General features: G+C 41.6%; 1 protein-coding gene across 1 annotated transcript; it reads right to left on the reverse strand.

Annotated features, from left to right (window-relative positions):
- Positions 1 to 2,349: 2,349 nt before the first annotated feature.
- Positions 2,350 to 4,601, reverse strand: LOC147604048 (trans-cinnamate 4-monooxygenase-like). The gene is made up of 3 exons (XM_086795204.1): positions 3,574 to 4,601; positions 3,302 to 3,444; positions 2,350 to 2,959 (listed from the first exon to the last, which is right to left on the reverse strand). The coding sequence occupies exons 1-3, from the start codon at positions 4,410 to 4,412 to the stop codon at positions 2,367 to 2,369; spliced, it is 1,575 nt and encodes a 524-aa protein (XP_086651330.1). The 5' UTR covers positions 4,413 to 4,601; the 3' UTR covers positions 2,350 to 2,366.
- Positions 4,602 to 26,119: the final 21,518 nt, after the last annotated feature.

Below are 26,119 nucleotides of genomic sequence, written 5' to 3' on the forward strand. Positions count from 1 at the left end.
TGGTGGGATGGCGGCAGCCACTGATTTCGAGGCCCACTCCATCCTTAGGATTACACTCAAAGGGAAAGAGAAGATCATTATGCCATTCTCTGGCATAGAGGGTCTAGAATGGTGTGAAAACCACATATATCCAAATGGAAGCTATTGTCTCATCAAACATATATGTCCCTTCTGTTGGAAGACATCAAGCGACAAATAGAACTCACCGGCTATCTCTCCTCTAGGTCGAGGGCTACTACAGGTTGGCAGGAGTGCTCTAGAGAGGCGGAGAGAGGGGGGAGGGTGGTCTCTGATTAGGAGGACGGGATAGAAGGAACTGCTATAGAAAGAGACGGTGCTAAGGATAGAGTAGGAGAGGAAGGAGGTAAGGGCAGAAGGAAAGGGGGCAGGTTACAAAGGGGAAGGAGAGGGCCTCGACTACGAGTGATCCATTGTAGAGGTCTGCTGCTGCTGGGAGAGGCTTGTTAGGGGCTCAATGGGATCTACCAGCCTCACTGGACACTTAGAGCTGGGGAAGGAGAGGGCCTCGACTAGGAGTGATCCATTGTAGAGGTCTGCTGTGCTGGGAGAGGCTTGTTAGGGGCTCAATGGGATCTACCAGCCTCACTGGACACTTAGAGCTGGGGGAGGATAGAGTAGGAGAGGAAGGAGGTAAGGGGAGAAGGAAAGGGGGCAGGTTACGAAGGGGAAGGAGAGGGCCTCGACTAGGAGTGATCCATTGTAGAGGTATGCTGCTGGGAGAGGCTTGTAAGGGGCTCAATGGGATCTACCAGCCTCACTAGACACTTAGAGCTCGGGGAGGAATCACGATGGGGAATCGGCCACCAAATTAATGAGATCGAAGGGACCCGTTCCGTGGCTAGAGGGGGGCCGTCCGTTGCCAACTAGAGGTGCTGTGATAAATTCTCAAACCGGTTGTCTAACATAATCGAATCCTCCTGTACTCTACGAGCCTGGCGCATGTGACAGCAACGCTCAGCTCCAGTTGACTGCTCGGGTGCGGGCCAATTGTCTGCCACTCTCCGGGTCGTCCTCGATCAAAACCTAGTGTTGCACTACCTGAGAACATGGCTCTCGCTCTACCCCCTTGTGAGGATGTGGATGGGAAAGGGGGGGGGGAACCATAGGAGGTGGTCTCCTAGATTGGTGCTACCTGAGAAAGCTCTGGCTAGGTGTCCCATCTTCCTGCAAATGAAACGTTAGCCTAGAAGGCCTGAATACTCCACTCGCTGAATGACGCGATTACGCCGAAAGGCATGGAATAGATATAGCATGAGGTACTGAATCCAGTGAGACAACACAGATGCAAAGAAATGGAATCTTGGCTCCTCGATCAAGTGTCGAGTTAGCAGTGGGGGGGATTCCATCACTCCCCCGATGGCACCAGCAATCATCGTGAGAACAGGGAGGTATTCCTTCCTAAGGTCGAGGAAGCAAACTGTGACTAGGAAGCCCGACACGCCAACTAAAGGGTCCGATGTAGGGTCAAAGCCATGCTACCACTGCGCAAAGAAGTCATGGGCCATATGCAATGCAAGGGGGCTCAGTTGCATGACTCATTCTGAAGCTGCTAGAAAGTCAAACTCCACCTAGTAATCGCCTCCGCGCACTACCGGATCTCCAATATATCACCACCCTCCTTGGGAATCAAATGTATCAAGCCCTCTATGAGCCTTAAGTTATTGTTTTTCATTTTTGTTTTGAGGCTTGTTTGCATTATATTTGTAGGACTTTAAAGCTTACCACAAGGCTTAGATTTCATTGCATTTAATCAAGAAATAGCTTATTTGTTATTAGGATTGTAATCCACTCTGAAAACATTTAGAGTGGGAAAATTAATTTTTGTTCGAGCATTTATAATTTTCCATGCATTGTTGGGATTGCTTAAAAGCATGAAAAATTTACCAAAAATGATCAAAACGCACTGAATCACTTGCATAAACATCATTAATTAGGATTATGAATCTTAATCACCCCTTTCTACTCTTGTTCAATCAGTAAGAAATTGAATTGAGGATCAAGCTCTACTCCGCTTTGGTCTACACCCAAAATTACATGCCAACTCCCAAAGTATAAGGATGTAAAAAACCAAGAAAAATAAATCATGTCGCAGGACATGCAAATGCAGAACATTACATAAACATATTTATACGAAATGTATCGGACATTTAATGTATGACAATAAATTTTAAAAAATTTGTTTTGCATAGAATAAATTTAAGCATAAAATTAAAAAAAAATAATTGAATCCGCCGTACATATATATTTGCATTAACTTTAAACATTTCACTGATTCTCAACCTCTACGGTGATTTTAAGAGAAAAAATAATTCTGTAGACAGATCTTAGCCGGCGCCGCGCGGCCCTTAGAGGGGTTTGCAGACGACGACGGAGTGGTTGGCGATGTGGAGGCTGAACTGGCCGCCCTCCTCGGAGGTGTCGACTTTGGATTGGCCAGGCGGTGGGAGGAGGTGGAACGATTGGATGAGGCGGCCGAGGACGAGGGCGAGGATGGGCATGGCGAGGACGATGCCCGGGCAGCTCCTACGGCCGACACCGAAGGGCAGGAATCGGAAATCGTTACCGGTGGCATCGATTTTGATGTCAGGGCCCAAGAACCTCCGCGGGTCGAACGCCTCCGGCTTGTCCCACATGGCGGGGTTGTTGGCCAAGTACCAAGAGTTCACGACGATTCTGCTCTCGGCCGGTATGTCGTAGCCACCAAGCTTGGCCGGCTTGAGGTTCATGTGCGGCACCATCAGCGGTATCGCCATGCGAAGCCTCATCGTCTCCTTCACCACCGCATGCAGGTAGGGCAGCTTGGGGATGTCTGGTTCTGTCAATGCGACGCCCTTGCCTAGCACCCTCTCCATCTCTTCCCGCACCTTCTGCTGTATGTCTTGGTGGTTCACCAGCTCCGCTATGCCCCATTCAACGGACCATAGAGTCGTCTCAATAGCTGCAGCAGTACATACATGCAGAATTAATATACAAGATATATATATATATATATATATATATTGTCAACCCAGTATCATGCAGCTATATTTAAGGTGGACGTCGTATGATCTTAATCAGCTCTCATTATCTTATACTCCGCAATCATGCAGCAAGGCGCAACGAGTCGTGAATTATAATTACTAGCACATACAAATTAGACGCTATCAATTACTAGTGCGTCATGACCAACTAATTACCAACTCTCTCTGCATGATCCGAGGCTCGCGACCTCACCTGATCATCACCTGCGTAATAATAATTAGTACACAACATATAATGCCACTGAATTCAGTTTTTATACCTGCCACGTTAATGTTCTCCACAATGTACAACACATTGTCCTCATTGATTTCCCCATTCTTCTGCGCATCCAAAATGTGATCGATGCCACACTTCTCCGCAGACTTCAGATCAATATTCATGGCCTTGGAGCTCCTCAATTTCCTGAACCAAGATCACAATACAATAAGAATCCGGGCCCAGTAGCTTTTCGTGATTAGCTGATTAGAACCCCTAATCATCATTCACCTCATATTTTAACATATTCTACAATAGTATACTGCTTTAAAATACCTTCGACGCTCGTCTATGAAGCACTCTTTGAAGAGCTGGAGACGCTCTTCCTTCACCTTCTTGCACAATGCAAGATAACCCCTCAGGAAAGGCCTCAGAATCGGGATGAAATCACCATAATTGAAGTCAAAGCTCTGTGAAAGCCTACTCCTCTCCCCATTCAGCTTCTTGAGCTGCTTGAAGATGGGATCGTCCTCTGTCTCAAACCTCTTGTTGAACATGAGGCGGTACATGTTGTTGTACATGAGCAATTGCAGTCTTCGTCTGATGACAACACCGGTGGTGGAGGCCTCAGGGCGGGCTTTGAGGTCGGCAATGGCGTGATCGATTTCGTCTTCCCAGCAGGCTCTGGATTGCTGCACAACTTTGTTAGTGAAGAAGGGGACAGTCATGATCCTCCTCATCTTTCTCCAGTGGTCGCCATATTCAGTGAACGCCATGTCCTGGCCTTTCCCCGTGAAAACGTCCAAGACGACATTGCGAGAGTGGGAGCCAAACTCTACCCCTTGTGTGTGGAGAACCTCCTTGGCAAGCTCAGGAGACGACACCACCACAAGGTTCCTTTGGCCCATCCTCAGAAGGAAAATGTGCCCAAACTTCTTGGCGAGGTCAGAGAGGTTTCTATGGTTGAGATCATTCCCCACTTGGAACCAGTTGCCAAATATGGGGAGTGCAAGGGGGCCAGGAGGGAGTTTGAGCTTGGGGCGGGCGAGGTGAAGGATGGCAAGGGAGACCAAAACCATTCCCAAAAGGGTTATAAGTAGCATGGATGGCGCAGGAGAAGAGGTCGAGCTGGGGAGGAGAGTCGAAGATACATCAGAGAGGGCCATGGCCAACATAGCTAGTCGGGCAAGAGCTAGTCCAGCAAAGGTTTACAGTAATTAAACACCCGAAGTACTGTGATGCAAATCGAGAAAAGAGAGTACGTGTGGCTGGGCTGGGAGAGCAGGAGGTGATTATAAGTGCACTACTCTCCAGCTTCGACTAGCTGGGCTCGGCGCACACAGGGATTGAGGATGCTACACAGATTTTTATAGTGGCTTGCACCAAGTCTCTCTCTCTCTCTCTCTCTCTCTCTCTCTCTCTCTCTGTATTGTGACGGAGTCAAGAAGGGCGTTCTTTGCTTCGCAATATTATGACTGGCCTTCTTTGCCTCCTTAGTGTTTGGCTGTCGTGGGCCTTCTGCGCAGTCGCACTCTTATGACTAACCTCCGCAATGTTTCGTTTGAATTTATTTTGTAAAGTTCTTTTCGTGAGGCTCACATTGATAAAACGAAAATAGAATACGATTCTGCCTTGAAAATACCGCATTTCAGACCAACGAGCGAGCAGTGAGCCTTAGCATGACGTACTTGTGCATATGCAAGCACACATACCTCAGCGTGGCGTAGCTATGCATATGAATGAACCTTCTTCCCGCTCATACCTCATTCGTTACATAGTCCTCCATTACACAATGGGACCATGGAAGCAATAGGCCCTACATGAAGCACACCAACAAAAAAAAGGAGGATGTCAACGCCCATCATGAATTGGTCCTCAAAATCCAAGATATTGTCTAAATACCTCATTGGAGCCGGAGGCAAGGATAAGATCATCCCGTTGTATAAACAAGAAAATTAAGAGCTTGCCTCTCAATTCCCAATTTTTGTAGCCTCTGCACTTTTCAAGTACAACAATTGTATCTGTTTTCTTTCCATGTTACACAAATGCGAAATCAATAAATTTTTCTCTAGGGTTTTTGAAATCAACAAATTTTTCTCCAAGGTTTTTGATTGATTACTATATGCTTTATTGCCCAAAGGCAATGCCTTGCCTAAGACACAAGATGAAGGGACCCAAGAGAACTCTGAGACCCTTGTTGGAATATATAATGGAAGTAGCAAGCTTGAAGTCTAATATGAAGGAGGATTTTTTCAATCATATGCTTGGCTAAAGAGAATGGGCCCTCTCTCAGGAACGAGCAATTCTTGAACATGCTTGTGAGTCTAATATAAAGGAGAATTTATTTAATCGTATGTTTGCTGAACAGGGAGGACTCTCTCTCTTCAACAATTCCTCCCTCTCCCAAGGGGGACCAACAATTCCTAAACATGTTTACTAATTGTTGGCTCCCCCCTCTCCTGAGGGAAACTAGCGATTCGTGAACATTTATCCTTGGAATTTGATGATTACTCAAACCATCTCACCAAGAGATGTAGCATGACTTATGACCTTTCTTTCTTCGTAAAATGAAGGTGCCGGATAGGGGCATTGTTGAGGGGAAATAAATGCTTGTGGATGGATTTGAAAGAATGGGGAGAAGGATGACTTCGATCTAGGACAAGGTCTAATGACAATTTTCCAATAGCTATTAAGGAGGCCTTGAACATGATCAGAGAAGACAAGATACTATTGCAACATGCACAGATTCTCATGAATCATTTAGGATATTACTAGGAGAGTGATAACACAAATACAAAACTAATAGTATTACACAAGAGTTATCAAGCTACAACTATCCTAGATGGAGGAGAAAGAGTCATTATCATTACCACAAACAATCCTAGGAGAGGTGGGGTAAACCAAAACTGATCGTAAAAATGGCAAATGGGATGATAGACAAACCCATGGGAGTTTTGTGGAATTTGAAAATTAATATTTTCTCATTTAAATTTTGCGATAACTTTATGGTAATGAACTTTTCTAGCCAACACAACTCATATGACATCATACTTAGGAGACCTTTTATGAGGGATGATAAGTTGGTGTGCATGATTGGGCTACAAACCACATATACTTATGAAAGGGTTTGAAAATCCTTCAAGGTTGATTTCCTCTCATAGAAAATGCATGGTGGGTTTTTTGAAAGTGATTCTAACACCACAATGGGAGTAATGGTGTAGCTTTGCACGGCACTAAAAAAACTAAGGTAAGAAAGAAGACAAGTTATATGCATCTCTCCCCTCAGAGGAACAAGTTATATGCACACAAGGCCCAAAAAGAGGAGAAGAGTGAGGAAGGTAGCAAGAGGTGAATCATGAGTGAGTGATGAGGGGACTACTGAAATTATATCCACACAATCCAAGGAGGAGGAACCACAATTACAAGAAGGGAAAGGTGTAGTTGTTTGTAAGGAAAATAGATAAAAAACAACCATAGATACTCCAAAGGGAATGGGAGAATACCCTAGGATGAACCTAGAACCTTCATTATGGAAAGTTAGAAGAAATTTGATGAGAGACTAAGCCATTCGAGCTACAAAGATAGTCTAACCAAGTAAGGTAACAACAAGGGACCCAAGAGAACTCTGAGACCCTTGTTGGAATATATAATGGAAGTAGCAAGCTTGGAGTCTAATATGAAGGAGGATTTTTTCAATCATATGCTTGGCTAAAGAGAATGGGCCCTCTCTCAGGAACGAGCAATTCTTGAACATGCTTGTGAGTCTAATATAAAGGAGAATTTATTTAATCGTATGTTTGTTGAACAGGGAGGACTCTCTCTCTTCAACAATTCCTCCCTCTCCCAAGGGGGACCAACAATTCCTCCCTCTCCCAAGGGAGGACTCTCTCTCTTCAACAATTCCTCCCTCTCCCAAGGGGGACCAACAATTCCTAAACATGTTTACTAATTGTTGGCTCCCCCCTCTCCTGAGGGGAACTAGCGATTCGTGAACATTTATCCTTGGAATTTGATGATTACTCAAACCATCTCACCAAGAGATGTAGCATGACTTATGACCTTTCTTTCTTCGTAAAATGAAGGTGCCGGATAGGGGCATTGTTGAGGGGAAATAAATGCTTGTGGATGGATTTGAAAGAATGGGGAGAAGGATGACTTCGATCTAGGACAAGGTCTAATGACAATTTTCCAATAGCTATTAAGGAGGCCTTGAACATGATCAGAGAAGACAAGATACTACTGCAACATGCACAGATTCTCATGAATCATTTAGGATATTACTAGGAGAGGATAACACAAATACAAAACTAATAGTATTACACAAGAGTTATCAAGCTACAACTATCCTAGATGGAGGAGAAAGAGTCATTATCATTACCACAAACAATCCTAGGAGAGGTGGGGTAAAACCAAACCTGATCGTAAAAATGGCAAATGGGATGATAGACAAACCCATGGGAGTTTTGTGGAATTTGAAAATTAATATTTTCTCAGTTAAATTTTGCGATAACTTTATGGTAATGAACTTTTCTAGCCAACACAACTCATATGACATCATACTTAGGAGACCTTTTATGAGGGATGATAAGTTGGTGTGCATGATTGGGCTACAAACCACATATACTTATGAAAGGGTTTGAAAATCCTTCAAGGTTGATTTCCTCTCATAGAAAATGCATGGTGGGTTTTTTGAAAGTGATTCTAACACCACAATGGGAGTAATGGTGTAGCTTTGCACGGCACTAAAAAAACTAAGGTAAGAAAGAAGACAAGTTATATGCATCTCTCCCCTCAGAGGATTTTGTGAGAATTGGATGCATATACACTACAAGACAATGCTGCCATACACGTGTTTCATACACGCGATAAATTACGAGCGCGTGTATAGTCGTGCATGTATTTGAATAGAATCGGGCGCGTGTATTTTGGGATTTAAATTCTCGTGTATATTTGCATTTATCAGCGCGTGTATAAGCGCGTTTATATACACGCATCAATACACGCTGCCATACACGCAGCAATACACGCTTGGTAAAAAAACTAAATTCCTTTACAAAATTAAAAACTTTTTTCTTTAAACCATCTCATAGTACATTACAGTATATATCATTACACAATCCCACTACATGCATTTACAACAATGAAATATATTCAAAAATAAATCATGAGATGATAATTAAAAGACAACACATATAATAGAAATGTCATCAATTTAGAACGATACAATGACAGATTGGTTAGGGTTCGATCTCATCTTCAATAAGATCCATCCTTGCCAAACGATCAACATCAATATCCATTTGATCAATTTGTAAGGCTACGATTAAATTTATTCTACTATCGATATTCTGTACTCCATTGATAATGGTATCGATGTCCTGATCATCCTCATCAACATCACCATCATCCTCAATGGTAGGGTCACTCTCATGATCATGAGAAATGGCAGGCTCATCCTCATTATCATGATCATCTCTTGTTTCTTGATCATCGATCACAACATCTTCATTGGCATGTTCGACATCATCTTCATTGCGGCTTGTTACATCCTCCATATGCTCCATATCAGTGAATGTATTATGCATCACTTTGGAACGTGGTGCAATAGGCATGATGTACCACCATTTAATGTCATGCACCATTGGTAGATAGATAACCTACTCAAATACACATACTACAGTATATCAAAAGTCAACTGGTACGCGAGCTTAGATATATATGTACATGAAACACATTAGTAAAAAAATGCATACCTGCTCACATTGTTGTGGCAATACGAGCCTATCTTTCTTTGTTTGCCAAAACTTTGTAGAGTCAACAGTTACATAGCCACTTGCATGGCGTTTTATCGTTGCATCAGGCCCTTTTTCCACCACGTTCATTTGCCATTTGACATCCAAAACATACACAAAGAAGCGACGAAAGTCAAGCCTAAATATGTCTTGGATTGTGCCACAATGACATGAGCTCTGCTATGGATTTGCACTTGAACATGTGTTTGATGGAGGAATTATAGGAAAGTGTCGCAAGACTTTACGAGGTACATCAAAACTCTTTATATCTGTTCTATACCTTGCTTCACCAAGTGGGACAATGTCGAGCCTCCTTATGCGTCCCACGAAAGAGAATGCAATCATTGACGCATGCATGTATGCGATCATAATCCAATCCTCCAAGAGATGTCACATAGCGCCTCGCTATGTCTCTTGAGGTGGGTAGTGTATTTCCCTTTGGAAGCATGTTTGATAATAGCCTGCATCCAATATCATCAATTATAATTAGTCCTAAATCCTAAACCTTAAACCACTAATTCAAATTTGTAAGTTAGAATGCTTACTTCAATAATGCGTCAAGACTTATTATTGCTCCATCCATAAACTCTTTGTATATTGAGTAGTTCAAGTGAAGCACGTAAAATAGAGAATGTGCACCCTTCAAAAACCGGTGTCGATGAAGCCTTGTAAAGATGCTCTTGTTCCATATCATCGTCGTCCATACCTTTGGGATCATCCTTAAAAAGATTCCGCACCATATCATCAAACACTTCCTCTTCCACAACTTCATGGGGTGCAGGGCTATTGTCATCCCTTTCCCACTCATCTCTGACAATAGATCCCGAAGCTCCAGCATCATCTCGTCGACGCTTTGCGTGCTCTCGTCGCGCATAAGGCACCATGTTAAGGTGTGGTACTGCATCCTTCTTCAATTAGAGTTCATATATTACAACTCTATTAATTTCATTTGGATACCATGAGTCATTTGAATACCATCAATTTACATCTACTCACCTCTAAACCTGTTTGATTCCATTCTCCATACATGGAGATGTGATTCAAGGTAATTCGACGAGCTCGTACAATGCATCCTTAACATCGATTACACATACATTTGATCCGTTGTCCCAACCACACATCGCGATTACGATGACGCATTGTCTCATCTTCTCCAGAACTGCTTGAGGAGGTTGATGACATCCTATGTACAAACCAGAAAACACAAAATCATAATATGTTTTTAATGAAAGTATAAAAATCGCGTGTATTAACGCGGATATCTCCTAAAAATTACGTGTATTAACGCGATTATTTCCTAAAAATCGTGTGTATTAACGCGGGTAATTCCTGCAAAACGCGTGTATAAACGCAGCTAAATTATCATACACGTGAACATACACGCGTTTATAAACGGGACGGTCTGTTTAAACTAAAAATAGCCCGCCTTCCCCAAATAAAGATTTTGAACTAACATATCAACACTGCTTTTGTTTTCGCCTCTTCCAACAGAAACGAAACCTAAGTGCAAGGAGGGAGCAGAGAAGGAGCACACACGGGAGAAAACCGAGCAAGAAAGAAGACTCACTTTTTTAGAGGTGAGTCAATTTGTCCTTTGCCTTGTCTCCTTCCTCAGATTTGTTTATGCTATTTTCTCTTTGCTTTTTGGGTTTGTCTCCGTCCTTTTGCTTTTGTGGTTGCGATTTTGGGTGAACGATTCTGACAGGGGCGATAGTGGGCCTTTTATAAGGACACATTGTCGGAGTCGGTCGCTTTCAAAATCTTTTTTGCGCAGGTCACGTGTAGAAACGCGTGTATCCTGTCTGCATAGACTATTCACGCAGATATACACGCATTTCTGGACGGGTGTATACACGCATTTTTGGACGGGTGTATACACGCGTTTCTAGACGGGTGTATACACGAGACTGCGTTTCCTGTTTCTATGGTTTGCAGGCTGATAGGTGACTTGAATGATGATATTTGTGTGAGTCAAGAGAGAGTCCATGATATACATGAGGATTATTTTTGCAGATTCTTTATGGATATTCCAGGTTCTTCATCCGATCCATTTGCGTACAACAATTGGCTGATGGAGATGCTAAATCATTTTGGGCGCCATCTTGGTCCAGTTGAGCTTACAGAGTACATGTATGCCCATCCCCCTCCTTCCATGCTTGGTGTCTATACCCCTACCGCGAGTATCCAGGGCACTCCACTGCCGTCTGTGCCTACGAGTCCGACGAGACGGCATGCAGCTTCTCCTCTTCCACGTCCACCGAGGAGACATACCTCGTCCCAGACACACTCACGCACACCCTCCCAAGCACCATCATGTCAGGGCTCACAGCCACCATCACGTGCTCCCTCAGAGCCACCGTCACGTCAGGGCTCACAGCAGCCACCGTCACGTAGACAATCCCCCAGTCGTGACTCCACCCGCAGAGCAGTAGGAAGAGTGGGAGTGGAGGATGCGGCGGGTGCTTTGGTGGGGGAGGTGGGGGAGGTAGTAGGGCACGCGGTGAGAGAGGAGATAGAGGGAGAAGAGTTAGAGGAGACAGTTCGAAAGAGGAGGAGATGAGAGAGGTGGAGGGAGTGATCTGCTATGATGTGACGGATAGGGGCGGGATAGTGATGGATGTGAGGGGGAGGGAGGTAATGGAGTACATGCGTGGGGTAGTATCAAACTTGTATAGAAATTGTTTTATTAAATTTAAAGATCAAAATAGTCGATTAGTTGGGGAGGTGATAGAGACTGTACATAGTCAGTACCCCAATCCCCCACATGCTACATTCTCGGATGTATGGGGAAGGATGCGAATAAGGGAGATCTTAAGTAATAAAAGATCTCACCTTAAAAAACTCGCATATGATGATGGGCTAAATGTAGCTGCGGATGGCTATCCTGCTGAGAAACTTGCCACCACTGTGCACAAACGCGAGTGGAAGGAGGCAAAGAAACGAGCAGAGGGTGGCGTGAAGAGCAGGCAGCATGTGGAGGCACGACGGATCCAGATGGAGACCATTGGATCTTCGCATTTCGGATCTGGCCGGCGTCGAGTCATGGGAGGCAGAGCTCGTAAGTATCTTGCCACTTTATTTGATTGTTTACTTAATTCATTGATTCTATGATTGTTTTAATCTTACAAATTGTGTTGATTATGATACAGCGACGGGTTACGGGGAGGAAGCCCCAACCCACGATACTGCGTATGCTCGTCGGCATAGCAGACGTGACACGTGGGCCATTTTTAGAGCCGAGGGATGTATTACGGATGCACAGTTTGAGATGGCCATGAGACCATACGGTCGACAGGTACTTGAAAACTCTAAACGAATGATTTTGGTTTATTGAATTACATATATATATACTTATATACTATATATTACTTGAACAGGCACAAGCTGCTGATGATCCACCCGCCGCCACTGCAGAGGGTGGACGTGAGCACTACTCATCGGACATTCCGACTGATGTGAGCTCATCTGAGCATGGAGGGAGCACCGAGTCATCATCTGGGTCTGAGTAGTACTCAGACTTATAGTATCACATTCCATATTGAGGATGTGGTTGTATATATTTTTTTGTAAACTGCAGCCATGGGCTACTTCGAGATATGGACTCCCTTGTATATATGTGTGAAATTTTCATAGTAATATTGAATCGTGAATCGATAGTATTACATTCATGTCTGTCTTGAATCGTGTATTGACAATGTATGCATTCATGTTGTTCTTGTCTTAATCTTCCTCGTGGATATGTTCTTCGTGGATGGTCTAATGCACCCAAAAAAAAAATCCAGAGAGTGTTATTGGGTGTTGGAATGCTGGAACAGCATTCAAGCACTAAATAGCACTCTCTGGAATTTTTTTTTGCTCTCTGTTCGCGTGTATAAACGCGTCAGGACTGCAAAAAGTTGCGTGTATATACGCGGAAAATCTGTAAAACACGCGTGTATAAACCCGTCAAATCTAAAAAATATGCGTGTATAAGCACATCTAAAGTGACAAAACGGGTGTATAAACCCGTCAAATCTAAAAAATATGCGTGTATAAGCACATCTAAAGTGACAAAACGGGTGTATAGATGCTTGTATCAATGCGTCTAAATGCATCTGAACTGAACAGAACGCGTGTATAAACCCGTGTATGCACGCGTCTGAGAGTCCTATACAAGTGCTTTTACACGCATGTCTCTGGCCACGATGATACACGCGCTGATACACGGGCCCGCTACTTTTTTTCACAAGTCATTTTTAGCGGCTAGGAGCGCAGGTATGAGCCCAATCCCTTGTAGTGATATAAGCAACCATAGATGTGATGGGGATGGTAGGAATGAAATATGTTGTGAAAGACCCTAAGGAGTAAGTGAGATCACCAACCTAAGAATGATGTGAGGCCATTGCTACCAACACCCAATGAACATATTAGCGTGTCAATTGTTGATGATAGCTCTAGTAGTAGTGAATTTCCTGAAGCCATTAGCAACCAAGTTTTTTAACATAACGTTTACAAATGGCTAAAGAAGAAAAACTACCGGGTTAAATTGAGCTAGATGGTAGGAGGTGCTATAAAGGTAATCCACTGATGCTGCTCAATGGCTAAGATATATCAATGTTATTGAGCTTCATGAAGAGTTCTCTAAGAACTAGGGAGAAGAATTGAGTCCAGTAGGAGGTGGAAATAAGGAAGCGTGAATCCAAAATAGAGCCTAAGTTATCCAGATCTGAGAAACGTAGGTCGAACAAAACCCTAGCAAGGGCTGAGAAAGAAGTAAATGATTCTGGCTCATAAGGATGATGAGAAAGTAGACTTATAAAAGATTCCTAATCACTTCAAGACCTTTGATGAGACGGAAGCCATTTGAGAGAACAGTGCTCCAAGGATGGACAGTCAATAATCTCATATGATGGATAGAGTGAGGTTAAGAAGGTAGACATGTAATGGATCGACTAAGGTTTAAGGAGGTAGACATTGCTATCCCTAGGGAGGGACCAAAACCAATCTACATTGCTATCAACCTAACTTCAAAAGAAAAGGAGGAATTGGTAGATCTATTAAAAGAGTATGAAGATTGCTTTGCTTGGACCTATAAAGACATGAAAGAAGTGTCTCCACCACTGCAGGTGGTTAAATACACTATTCCAATCATTGAAGGATCAAGGACCATAAAACACCAACCTTATCAAATGAACCCAAAATATTTAGCAATTATAGAGGAGAAATTCGATTAACTCATTGTGGTAGAGTTTATTTACAAGACTGAGCATATGGATTTGGTTTCACCAATCATCATAGTGCCAAAAAGAATGGTAAGCTCAAGGTATGCATGGATTTGAAAGAGATCAATGCAGCAACGTGGAGAGATCATTACCCTTTTACACTGAACATGTTTTGGAAAGAGTGGCAATGGTAGACACTTATAACTTTTTGGATAGATTTTTGGGACACAATCAAGTGTCTATAGCCTCCTTGAGGATTAGCATGAAATGGCATTCAAAACTACATGGGGAACATTTACCTACAAGGTCACGCCCCTAGGGGAGTCACTTAAAATGTAAGATAGCACGTGAGTTCAACAGAAGGGGTTTCTTTCTCTTGTGGAGTTACAGAAAATTTACATACATAAGGGTATTTTTAATTCAAATGGTGAAAATTTTTGTATAAAAGGGGGTACTTTTATTGTAAATAGAGTTATAGAAAGGGTACTTTTATTGAAAATAGAGTTATAGAAAGGGTACTTTTATTGTAAATAGAGTTATAGAAGGGGTATTTTTAAAATTCAAAAATCTATAAGTAGGGGGTTTTGTAAATAGCCCTTAAACACACATGCTACACAAGGGGTTGACAAAGTGATCCCCCCGAGAGGTCATGGCATTCAGTGCTTGACCAATGCTCTGACAACATTTCAAAGTTTAATGTGTACTACATTCAAGGAACTTAACTTGCAGAAATGGTTAGAAATTTTTATAGATGATCTCTATGCACACACAATGGAAGGACCATTTGGATTTCCCAAGAAAGATATTTCAAAGGTGTGAACTATATCACATATCCTTGAACCCTTTGAAATGTCAATTCTAGGTAAAGCATGGTGTTATATATTCAATGGGTCACATAGTATCAAAAAATGAAATTTCCACATATGAAAGTAAAGTGAGCGAATTTGTGAACTACCTCCACCCACCAATTACAAATTACAGCACTCGTAATCTTTAAATGGACCAAAGAGTGTCAGCAAGTTTACAATGAATTGAAAAAGGCATTGGCAATGCACCTATTTTGAGACCACCTAATTGGGACTTGATCTTTCATGTCCACCTCGATGCCTCCAATTTCGCAATCGGTTGTGTGTTGATGAAATGAGGTGAATTCAAGGTGGACTACCTGGTAACTAGGCTTTGCAAGTAGACAATTGAGTCATGTGAATTCAAGCTAGACTACCCGGTATGCTTTGCACGTAGACAATAAAATGAGATGGAAATGAACTATACCACTACATAGCGAGAGGGATTGGTAATGGTTTATGTGGTTAAGTAGAATAGGTAATAAATTTGTGTTCTTTGTAGATCACCAAGCCTTGTTATACCTTGTCAAAACAAACCATGCATAACTAGGCAAATTACGTGATGGTTGCTCTTATGGGGATGGAATTTAGGAGTTGTTGCTAAATTACCAAATGTGGCTTTATTCAAACTCAACTTGGTGCCTGAATGGAGGGCATAAATTTTTGAGTACCTCTCTTATGGATTCCTAAGAGATAAGGCCCTGAACAAGGATAGGATGCAATAACTTATTAAGTTGATGCTTGCACAAATTTTTGAGTACCTCGCTTCTGGATTCCTAAAAGATAAGGTTCTGAACAAGGAGAGGATGCGATGACTTATTAAGTTGGTAGTCCCCTATTAATTAATAGTCTTACAAATATATAAAACTAGGTAACTACCATGTTGTCTAAGGGAAGATGAATTCGTTTCTGTTCTAGAGGAAGAACATTACAAAATTACAAGAAAACATTTTGCTCACAAAGTGATAGCTCACAAGATCCTACAAGCCAGTTTATGGAGGCCAACTATGTTTGGAGATTCTATGGAATTTGTGAAGAGGTTCTATGATGTCAATGCTTCAATGTGCCTCAAGAGAGGGTAGAGTTCCTCTAACACCTATAATTGTGCAATAAACATTCAAAAAGTGGGGGATAGATTTTGCCATATGCCAGACAGATTGGCAAAGTCAAGCTTGTTATGCCATTGTAGCCACTGATTATTTTACCAAATGGATAGAGGCCTAGACATGAAAGGTTGACACTCATACATCAGCTTAACTTTTACACGAGCATGTGATTTCAAGGTTTGGAAACCCAGTAGAGCTAGTCAGGATGATGACGATAGGGGGTTACACTTGATAAAAACAAAGTGGTAAAACACATTCTAACAGGTTTCACAGTGGTGCACTATTGTAAATCTTCATCCTACTACCCACACAAGCAAAAAGTAACAACAAAATGTGTGCTCCATAATGATAAAAAGATTACCACATGACCCCACAGCACTTGTGTGCGTCCACAAACACCAACTCGCTGGCTATGGAACTAAAAAGACAAAGCTACAAAGCCGGCGGCAATGACGTCAAGGCTTTTATCATGGTGGATGGGTAAGAAACTCTTTGTCTTCTCTTAGTGAGGCCACATGGCAAAAACCCCCTTGTACGTATGTACATAGCACTTCCTATTAATTGTAAATACACATACCCGAGAATTATTAAAAACTTGAAACCTAAAACAAAACTAAGAATGATAAAAATTCAAAAACACGCACATGTCTACAGGCACACACATCAGATATACACACCCATGCTCATGCACACTCTCTATACATGGTGACATACACACATTAGATATACACACCCATGCTTAAATGTGCACACTCTCTATACATATGGTAACATACACACATGCACAAGTGCATAGCACCCCTCTAAAAACCACCCCCTCTCTCTCTCTAAAAAACTTTCCCCATAGATCCTTTAAATTTCCTCCCCCTAAAATTTTAAAACAACCCTTTTCATGGAGAAAATTTCCACACACATAACATTTTAAGAAAAAGGTTATGTGTGTGCCATGTGGCAATGCAACCACGTGCTAGGTCATCACCCAAAAGTAAAAAGGGGCAAGACGAAGGAAATCCCCCATGAGTCTTATGTGGATAAGATGTATGTGTTCTATCACCATGAGAAGGTTGATTAAGAGAGTCACACCATAAAGAGGTCTATTAATCAAGATGAAAACCCCGTACAGGCCAATTGAAGGGAATGATAGTCTTAGCATGCATACACTCTCACAGTGGGATCTTGTAAATTATCCATGGTGGATAGACTTTCCAAGTGGCCATGTGTTGACAAGATATGGATATCATTATATGCAATAGTCCTCCAATAAAAAGGTGATATGTGTTGACAAGAGAGGGATATCATTATATGCAATATGCCTCTAATAAAAAGGTGATGGATTCACACTTGCAAATTATCCATGTTGGATAAACTTCCCAAGTGGCCATGTGTTGACAAGAGAGGGAGATCATTATATGCAATATGCCTCCAATAAAAATGTGGTGGGGATTCACACTTTGACAAAACAACAAAAGAGATATCTTCTCACCAAAAAAGCCATCCACCAACCAAGAACAAGGTGCATTTTCTTTTTGATAGTAATTCTACTTATATGTATATTATTTTTTATGTTTAACTTAAGCATAGGGTTTTTTTGGTTTGCGTATGTAGTAGTTGATGCGGATAGTCCATCTCCTAGAAAAAAATGAGGACAAGGATTTGCATGGAGAAGATAAACATGATGATGGTAAAAAATGTTTCATTTTTTTAATAGCTTCCTAAATATGTTTGGTTCTTTTGCACTTCAATCTTGAATAATTTAGCATTACAAAGCCAAAGATATTAGAAGGGAGAATATTCAGTATGTGTTTAGTCATCCAACACTAATACATAAGCTTCTACCTCATGGCACCACTTCATTGTATGGCTCTACTAGAGAACATGTTATACACAAAATTACCTGTTTTTTTCTTGGGGATGGCTACAAAAGATAGAGGCTATATTGGGTTAGGCAAGAAACTTTGATGGTAGGCTGTTGCCTTGACTTAATCATAGGTTTTTTTTGGTTTAGATATGTAGTAGTTTATGTGGATAGTCCATCTCCTCTTAAAAAATGAGGACGAGGATTTGCATGGAGAAGACAATCATTGATGATGGTAAAAAATGGTTTTTTTATCGCTTTCTACATATGTTTTGGTCTTTTCAACTTCAATCTTGAATAATTTAGCTTTACAAAGCCAAAGATATTATAAAGGAGAATATTTAGCTTGTGTTTAGTCATCATCCACCATGGATGACCTTCTACCTCATGGTACCACCACTTCATTGTATGGTTGCCTTTGCCATGCTACAACAGAATGTGTTATACACAAAATTACATGTTTTTTCCTTGGGGATGGTTAGAAGATAGAGACTATATGCGGTTGGGCAAGAATGTTTAATGGTGGGCTATTCCCTTGACTTCATGAGACTAGCTATGCAATGGAGGGAGTTGGAGCCTCAAAATGGAACAAGCTCAAGGAGAATTTATAGTAGGGTATTGTAGTGTAATGGTTGTGGCTAGCTTCGAAAATCTTATCCTTAGTAGGTTGTTTCTTGCAACATCAGAGGCTTTTTGTTCTGTTCTAGCCTTGAGATATTGTTTGATTGGCATATGTGTAATAGCCTCATGAGGTAGTGATTCATTTGTGCAAATAAATACTAGTAGTGTGGAATTGGAGTTCTTAAATTTGAATTTCAAGGTCCATGAATCACTTGGATGGAAAGATACATTCATGTTCAAGGCCTCCAGGTTACAAGGCATGTTGTCATGTTTGACAAGATTCCAAATGGCTCTCCTGTTATTTATGCATATAGCTAATGGTGGACTTCTAGACTCATTATCTTCAAGAGGCTATACATACAACCAATGGTGGACTTCTAGACTCTTTATCTTCTAGAGGCCAAGATAATGATGGGAGTCTATGGGCCTGTTTGAGGGGGAGTGGAAAGATCCATTAGTTTTATTGCATGAATCTTGAGTTTGTTGTGTGATACAAAGAACTCATTATAGAGATGGAGTGCTCTCTAGAGGTTTCATTATATAGAGATGGGGTGCTTCAAAGAGGACTCGTTAGATGGGATGTGGTATTGATAGTGATTCTTCTATTATGAGCAGTGTGGTAGAACTTCTTGTGAGAGCATGTAGTATTAATAGAGCTCAATTGGATTTCAATGACTAAGGTGTATATGTGGATCTCCTTGCGTGTTTTTAATTCATAATGTTGGTAAGCACCCACCATTTTTTTTATGTAGAGAGAAAGGCATTTTAATGGATATAGCCAATGGCAGACTTCTAGACTCATTATCTTCTAGAGGCCAAGAAGATGATGGGAGCCCATGGGCCTATCAGAGGAGGAGTGGAAAGATCCATAGTTTTATTGCATGCATCTTGAGTCTGTTGTGTGCTCATCCAAAGGACTCATTGTAGAAATGGGGCACTCTCCAAAGCTCTTGTTATGGAGATGGGGTGCTTCAAAGAGGATTCGTTATGGACATGGGGTGTGCTATTGCACCTCTCGTGAGAGCATGCATGGCATCTCCACACCGATGCTTTTCTTTTGATAGTGATTCTTCTATTTTGAGCTCTGTGGTGGACCTTCTTATGTGAGCATCTAGTACTAAGAGAGCTTGAGTGGATTTTAATGAGAAAGGTCAAGGTGATAAGTACAATGTGATGGAGGTGATGTGAGTATGTTGTGATGCCCACCAGAATTCCTTTTTTTTTCTAGAAAAAGATCCTTCTATTAGTTACGGAAAAAACTAGCCACGAAGGACTAAAACAAACACAAAGGGCTAGATACAGACTCGCCTCATGTATAGGGAAGGGATCAAGTAACCAAAAGAGGGGAAAGAGACGCTTCTCCTCCTTGTTGGCTGCTCTATGAGGAGATGTATATCTCATACAAGAGGGGGGGAACAACCACACAGGTGGTCTGTAATGCCAAGTGGGGTCACCGTCAGGCCACCTCAACAAAGCTTCCCGCTACTTCTGCATGCGGTCAGATCGACCCTACAGCTTCCCCCACTAACCACAGCTTGCCAAATGTGTGAAGCTACAATATTGCTGCAAATCTCCCATCTCTGCCATAAGCCTAGTCACCAATGGTCTCTGTAGATGAGGTTACGACACTGGTACTACCGAAATGCAGTGGGTGGTGAGAGACCTATAGGGCTAGCCCTCCACCATCCTCCTCGTAATTCCAGACCTCCTCAACCTCTGTATCCAAGAAACTATGCTCCATGTAATGATCCGGGTCGAAGCCCTGTCCATAGTGAAGATGTGGAGAATCCGCCACCAAACCTGTTGAGCCTCTAGGAAATCCTAAAGACAATGTCGTTGTTGAAACTCTTGTTGCGGGTGGCTACACCTTTGAAAAGCTACTGGGCAAGCCAAGCTCCTATCTTCCACCATCAGCCAAAGAAAGAGGGTGATCTAAGCCAAAAACTGTCCCAAAGCCTATTCCAAAAATCTGAGAGAAAACATTGTGAGTGGTGGTCCAATGATTGCCAATGTGCTGATGCTACCAGGGTGCCATCAATCTCTAGCATCTGGATCATGTGGCCTACCCACGCTGTGTATGCAAAGAAGCGGACATCTAGATTCTCCTCTTCTCAATCAGTGGGGTCCCGCCAAGTCCACTTTCTCGAGTCCCACTAGAGGCGCGTGAGAGATCGGCACGCCCATATCCAAAGCTACCAAAATCTCTCCCAGGCCACCTTGGCCGGTGGTGGGTCTATGTGCCACTCTAATGCTGCCTGAAGTCCAATCATCCTCATCCTCTGTAAGGTGTAACCACTAGAATCCTCTATAAGGTGTAACCACTAAAATCCTCTAAGGGAAGCTCGGATCTCTCTAATCGACCATGTGATCCAATAGAAAAAGTGGGCAGACCACTGTCCTCATCTGCTCTGTGGACTGCCACAAGAATATCATGCTTGGTAAACATGCACTGGTGGGGGAGTCGGATCTGGGATAGGAGTCACCCACCCCTGAGGAATAGCTGAGTCAATATCGATGCTGAGCTTGTCTCTACCTTGGATCCCTATTAGGCCTCTCTCCTGTGCAACTCCGAGGGAAACTTCCTATGTGATAAAATCTGCAAGGGACCTGGCATATCCTATGCTCAACGTGCCCCATGAAACATGAGTCGATCCTCTAGCATGTGGCCAACTGGCTCAGGGGGTTCCAGACCAATGGTTGGTGCCAAAGCCGCTCCTCTAAGGCTATCTAAGCTATCTGCCTAAGGGATGGCCTGAGGTGATGCCAAGCTCACAGTAAACTAGCTGTAATATGTGCTCAAAAGCTAGACTGAAACCGCGAGCATGCATCTTTGTGAAGATCCATCTCGTGCTCTGCAGCCAAGGGCCCCCTAGACTCGAGGTATAGGCTTGGCCCAAGAGGAAGTCCTTCCAATGCTCACCACCGAGAAGGAGTCCTCTAAATCAGTTTGCCCAGCAAGTCAAGGCTTTGAATAGCGGGGTCAATGATGCATAGGCCTCCTCTACGTCGTGGCTAAATAATCACTCTCCATGCCACCTTGGCACTAGCACGCCTCCCATCACTGATGCCGGCCCATAAGGAATTCTGGATTAACCATTGTACATGATCAATACATGCTCAAGAGAAGGCCCAACAAGAAGTAATGTACCACATGGTGGCAGGAGGACTTGGTTTACTACCACCACTCATTCAGTTAGGGAGAGTCCCGTGGAAGTACTCCAATAAAAAAACTTCGTCCGAATGCTCAAAAGAAGTAGAGGGATCTGCTGCTCTAGAGAGATATCAATGCCCACATGACATCCAATATAGCAAATGGGAGTGCCCCTCAGAATCCATTGGAAAGCCTCAACTGAACGCCAAGTCGAGGCAGGTGCAGAGCCTACCCAAAAACCACATGACTTGTGTCAGTTGATTTGCATATAACAAAAAATCTCGATCGCCTCAGCGAACCTCTAGAGATTCCCCCCTCTCTTTGTTCCTCTCCAAGCAAATTGGTAACCCATTGTGCTTGCCCTGGAACTATGAATGTGCTCCAAAAGAGGGTTCTACTTGCAATAGCGTTCGAGACGTAAACGTTGAGGAAGCCAACGCAATCCTCTCCAACCAAATTGGTAACCCATTGTGCTTGCCCTAAAAATATGACTCATAATCCTGTCACACACTACTGGCAAAAGTTGCTTCACTGAACTTAAGTCCAAATCTAGAGAGATTTTGAAGTGAGATTTGGACTTAAGTCTAAATCTTCAAGCCAGAAGGGATTATTAAAAACTTGAGCTTAAAAAAAGTAGTGAACTTACATCCCATTTGTCGTTGTGGACTTCCCTTTGCCAAGCCTTATTGTGCTCTTGGTGGTCTTTCAAAAGCTATCCATTGATCTCTTACTTATTTTAGAATATCCATATAGGCTCATTACCTCATAATGTTCTGTGATTCCAAGTTTGCCATCAATGATATTTCAACACATTCTTTAGGTGGACAATTTATAATAATCCTTGATTCCCTAGTCTTGTAGTAACTTTTTCATTCCTCCATGGCTAGATCTGAGTTATTGATAAACACCTTTGCAGCAAAGATAGAATGTTGACCAGAAAGTATCCAATATTGATATGTCTATCTTCTCCCTAACTACATTCTCCAAGGGTATTCATTTGCCATCAACTTTATGAAAGGGCATAAGATCTGCACAAGAAGCTGGAGATGGAGAATTGATGCCAAAATCCAAAGCCAACTTCTTCACATGCTCTATGTTTAGCCTTCTATATACATATTTTGTAGGTGATTGGAAACAATTAACCATAGGGATGTGGAATTTTTCTTTTGATCCCATGAAGTAGTATTTCTCATACTCTACCAAGCCTGATCTACCAACACTACTCTTAGAAGATAGTTTTTTCTTTGTTTGATCAAAGTTGATAGACAACATAGTGTTAGAAATAGTTATTGGCATGGATGTGCTTGACTTAGATTCTCCTTCAACACCACATCCTTTGGCATCGAAATATATTTCATGTCCTCCTATCCCTGGTTTCTCTGTTGGGTTGGGTGAATCTCTTGAATGAGCATCGAGCTTAAGATTTGCCTTCACTTTAGCATAACAATCAATTATTTGCTGGATTGGAGCTTCCTCACCACATCATCATACACATTTCATCCTAATGTTATCATACTATAGGTGTTGTCTGCCTTCATTTGTGTGTCATCATAAGAACTAGGATGAAGCAAAAAAGCCTTGTCTTTACCCAGATCCACACGGACACATGGTACACCTTGCTCTCCAATGGATCCTTCTTGTAATCCAATCACAAACCCTTAACATTTGTAGGTTTCAGTGTTAGGCTTAAGCACAAAAAGTTTGATGTTCTACATTCGTTTTCCATCTTTATTATGAAAATCCAAGTACCAATCCCAAGACCTGTCATCAGTAACTCCATCGTAAAATTTGGATTCTTGCTTGTGTTGAGTGAGATGTTCTCTTAGTCATGTTTGAGGCCTGTCGATACTGAGCAAAATATTAAGATAGTAAGTACATACATAATTATATTCTCATTAGTAGCAAGAAGTATGTGCACATTGACCTGTAGGAGTTAGATCCTAGATCTTCCTACAATGCTAATAGATTTGGACTCAAGTCCAAATCTTTGAGAGATTTGGATGGAAGTCCAAATCTATAGACATTGAATGGATATTTGGACTTGATTCCAAAGCGTTCTCTTCTTTTCTCCTCTCATTAAATCTCATAGAGATGGACAAGCACCTTGACGACCCCCTCTCATGCGCTGGCTGTTGAGGATGACCTCCTCTCAAGCGCCCTTTTTGTTGCCGACCTCCTCTCATGCATTCTCTTCTTTTCTCTGTGTGAAGCGATAGAGTTTTGTCACTACCCTTTTTTAATGTTCATGCTTTTCTTTTACATTTATAGTACTAATTAATTAGTATATAATATAGTTAATAATTAGTATTTAATTAATATATAATATATATAGTATATAGTATAGTATAATTAGTTAATATATCATAGTATATAGTATATTATAAATTATATGCTATAATAATCTATTAGTATAGTAAATATTTAATAATTAATCAAAATAACAATTAATTAGTATACACTACAGTAAATAATTACGTTGAGAGCAACAATTGGGAGCTAGGGATTTTGATTCACTTTGAAAAATTGAACTTGACTCCAAATCTCCAGTAATTGGAGAGAGATTTGGACTCAAGTCCAAATCTCTAGGAATTGGAAGGAGTCCAAATCTCTACAAATTATAGAGGACTACTTGAGTCTAAGTCTGTAGAAATTCATGAGAAAGATTTGGACTCAAGTCCAAATCTCTAGGAATTTAAGGGAGATTTATAAACTTAACTCCAATTCTCTAGCAATTAGAGGGATATTTGGACTTGAGTCCAAATCTCTAAGTGTAGAGAGGATATTTAAACTTAATTCCAAATCTCCAAGCATTGGAGAGAGAATTGGACTTGAGTCCAAATCTCTAAGCCTCCCAATGAGGTTTGGACTTAAGTCTAAATCTCTTAGGATATTTGGACTAAAGTCCAAATCTCTAAGCCTCCCAAGGATATTTGGACTAAAGTCCAAATCTCTAAGCCTCTCATTGGAACATTATGGATTTGTACATGGTAAATTTGTACTCACAAAAATCTATAAGGTTTGACTAATAATTTATGGATATATTAAGAGTATAAAACTCCATCCTAGAACAATACTGATTTTTTAGAATGGTTTCCATTCTTATGTGACAGGTGAAATGGCTCTTCAATTTCAAAGCGGAGAATGTGTTGATATGCTCATCAATGGAGACATAGTAGCTAGTGGGAAGGTCCTTTCATTTGAAGCAAATGATTATTGTCAAGGGGAGCTCCTCGGTCATGGCAATGTGTCAATTCTATAAACAAATGCTTTAACAAGGATGTGGCCCTACCATTTCCTACAATGGATGCAGTCACGATATGTGAGGCAATTGATAGCATTGTCAAGAAATGCTTGCAAAGGTCACCAAATGCATCAAAATTTTTTGAAAAGACCATGGAATTTGAAGATGAAAAGAGCTTGGTTTCATATAATGATCTTAATATTCAAGAAAGCTGGAGAGAGAAGAGTGTTTTGCTATGGTCTGAGGACAAAACTAATTGCATTGGTAGTGGATTCATTCTTTTGGTCTTTCCATATGAGACAGTGAACTTTAAAGTGCATGGAGAAGAAGATGTGGATGTGGTTATTGAGCAGTCATGTGAAACTAGCTCCTCAACAATGCCTACAATGGAAAGTGTTAACCTTCAGTGATGAGATGGCCTATCAAAAGACTTACACTCAAAGATGGATCACCATTATTGGATGAAAAAATGCAAGCAGAGCATATAGCCAACAATGGGTTCAATGGGAGCCTTGCTTCCTTGCCTATCAAAAAGAGAAGATATTTTATGGTAAAAAGGAAGGGTAAGGAGGTGTCGACAATAGAGGTTCCTCTACAAGCATATCATTGGAAACAGTATCCCTATTGTCCACCATAGATTGTTGTGAAAAGAAATGTTGTCAACTTGCAGATCATGAAATGGTCTTGAATTTACGTAAACATTATTTGTTGGGACAATGCTTGCAAGTTAGAACTAACTATGTCTATGCCTCTCTCATTAGCATGGCATGTCGTACTAATGCAATAGGAACAAGGCAATATAGGTTTGCAAAGAATGGTGAGGAGATATGCTCTAGATCATGGTATGAGATGTATGGTATTCCAAGGACATCGTTCTATCGGTATAGGAGGCAATTCGAGAATGGTATGCAAAGAGATATGCATGGCAACAAGGGTATAGTCAGAAAGGGATGGGATCATGCAGAGTTGGGTAGAGCAATAATTCAAGATTTTGTGCAGAATAACTCTGAGCGCATGCCCCACAACAGCAAGACTTTAGCTGATGGAGCAAGAGAGACCCAACTGGTTAT

Source organism: Cibotium barometz, chromosome 62 (genome assembly GCF_041138505.1).
Source record: "Cibotium barometz isolate CiBa-2024 chromosome 62, ASM4113850v1, whole genome shotgun sequence".
Lineage (NCBI taxonomy): Eukaryota > Viridiplantae > Streptophyta > Polypodiopsida > Cyatheales > Cibotiaceae > Cibotium > Cibotium barometz.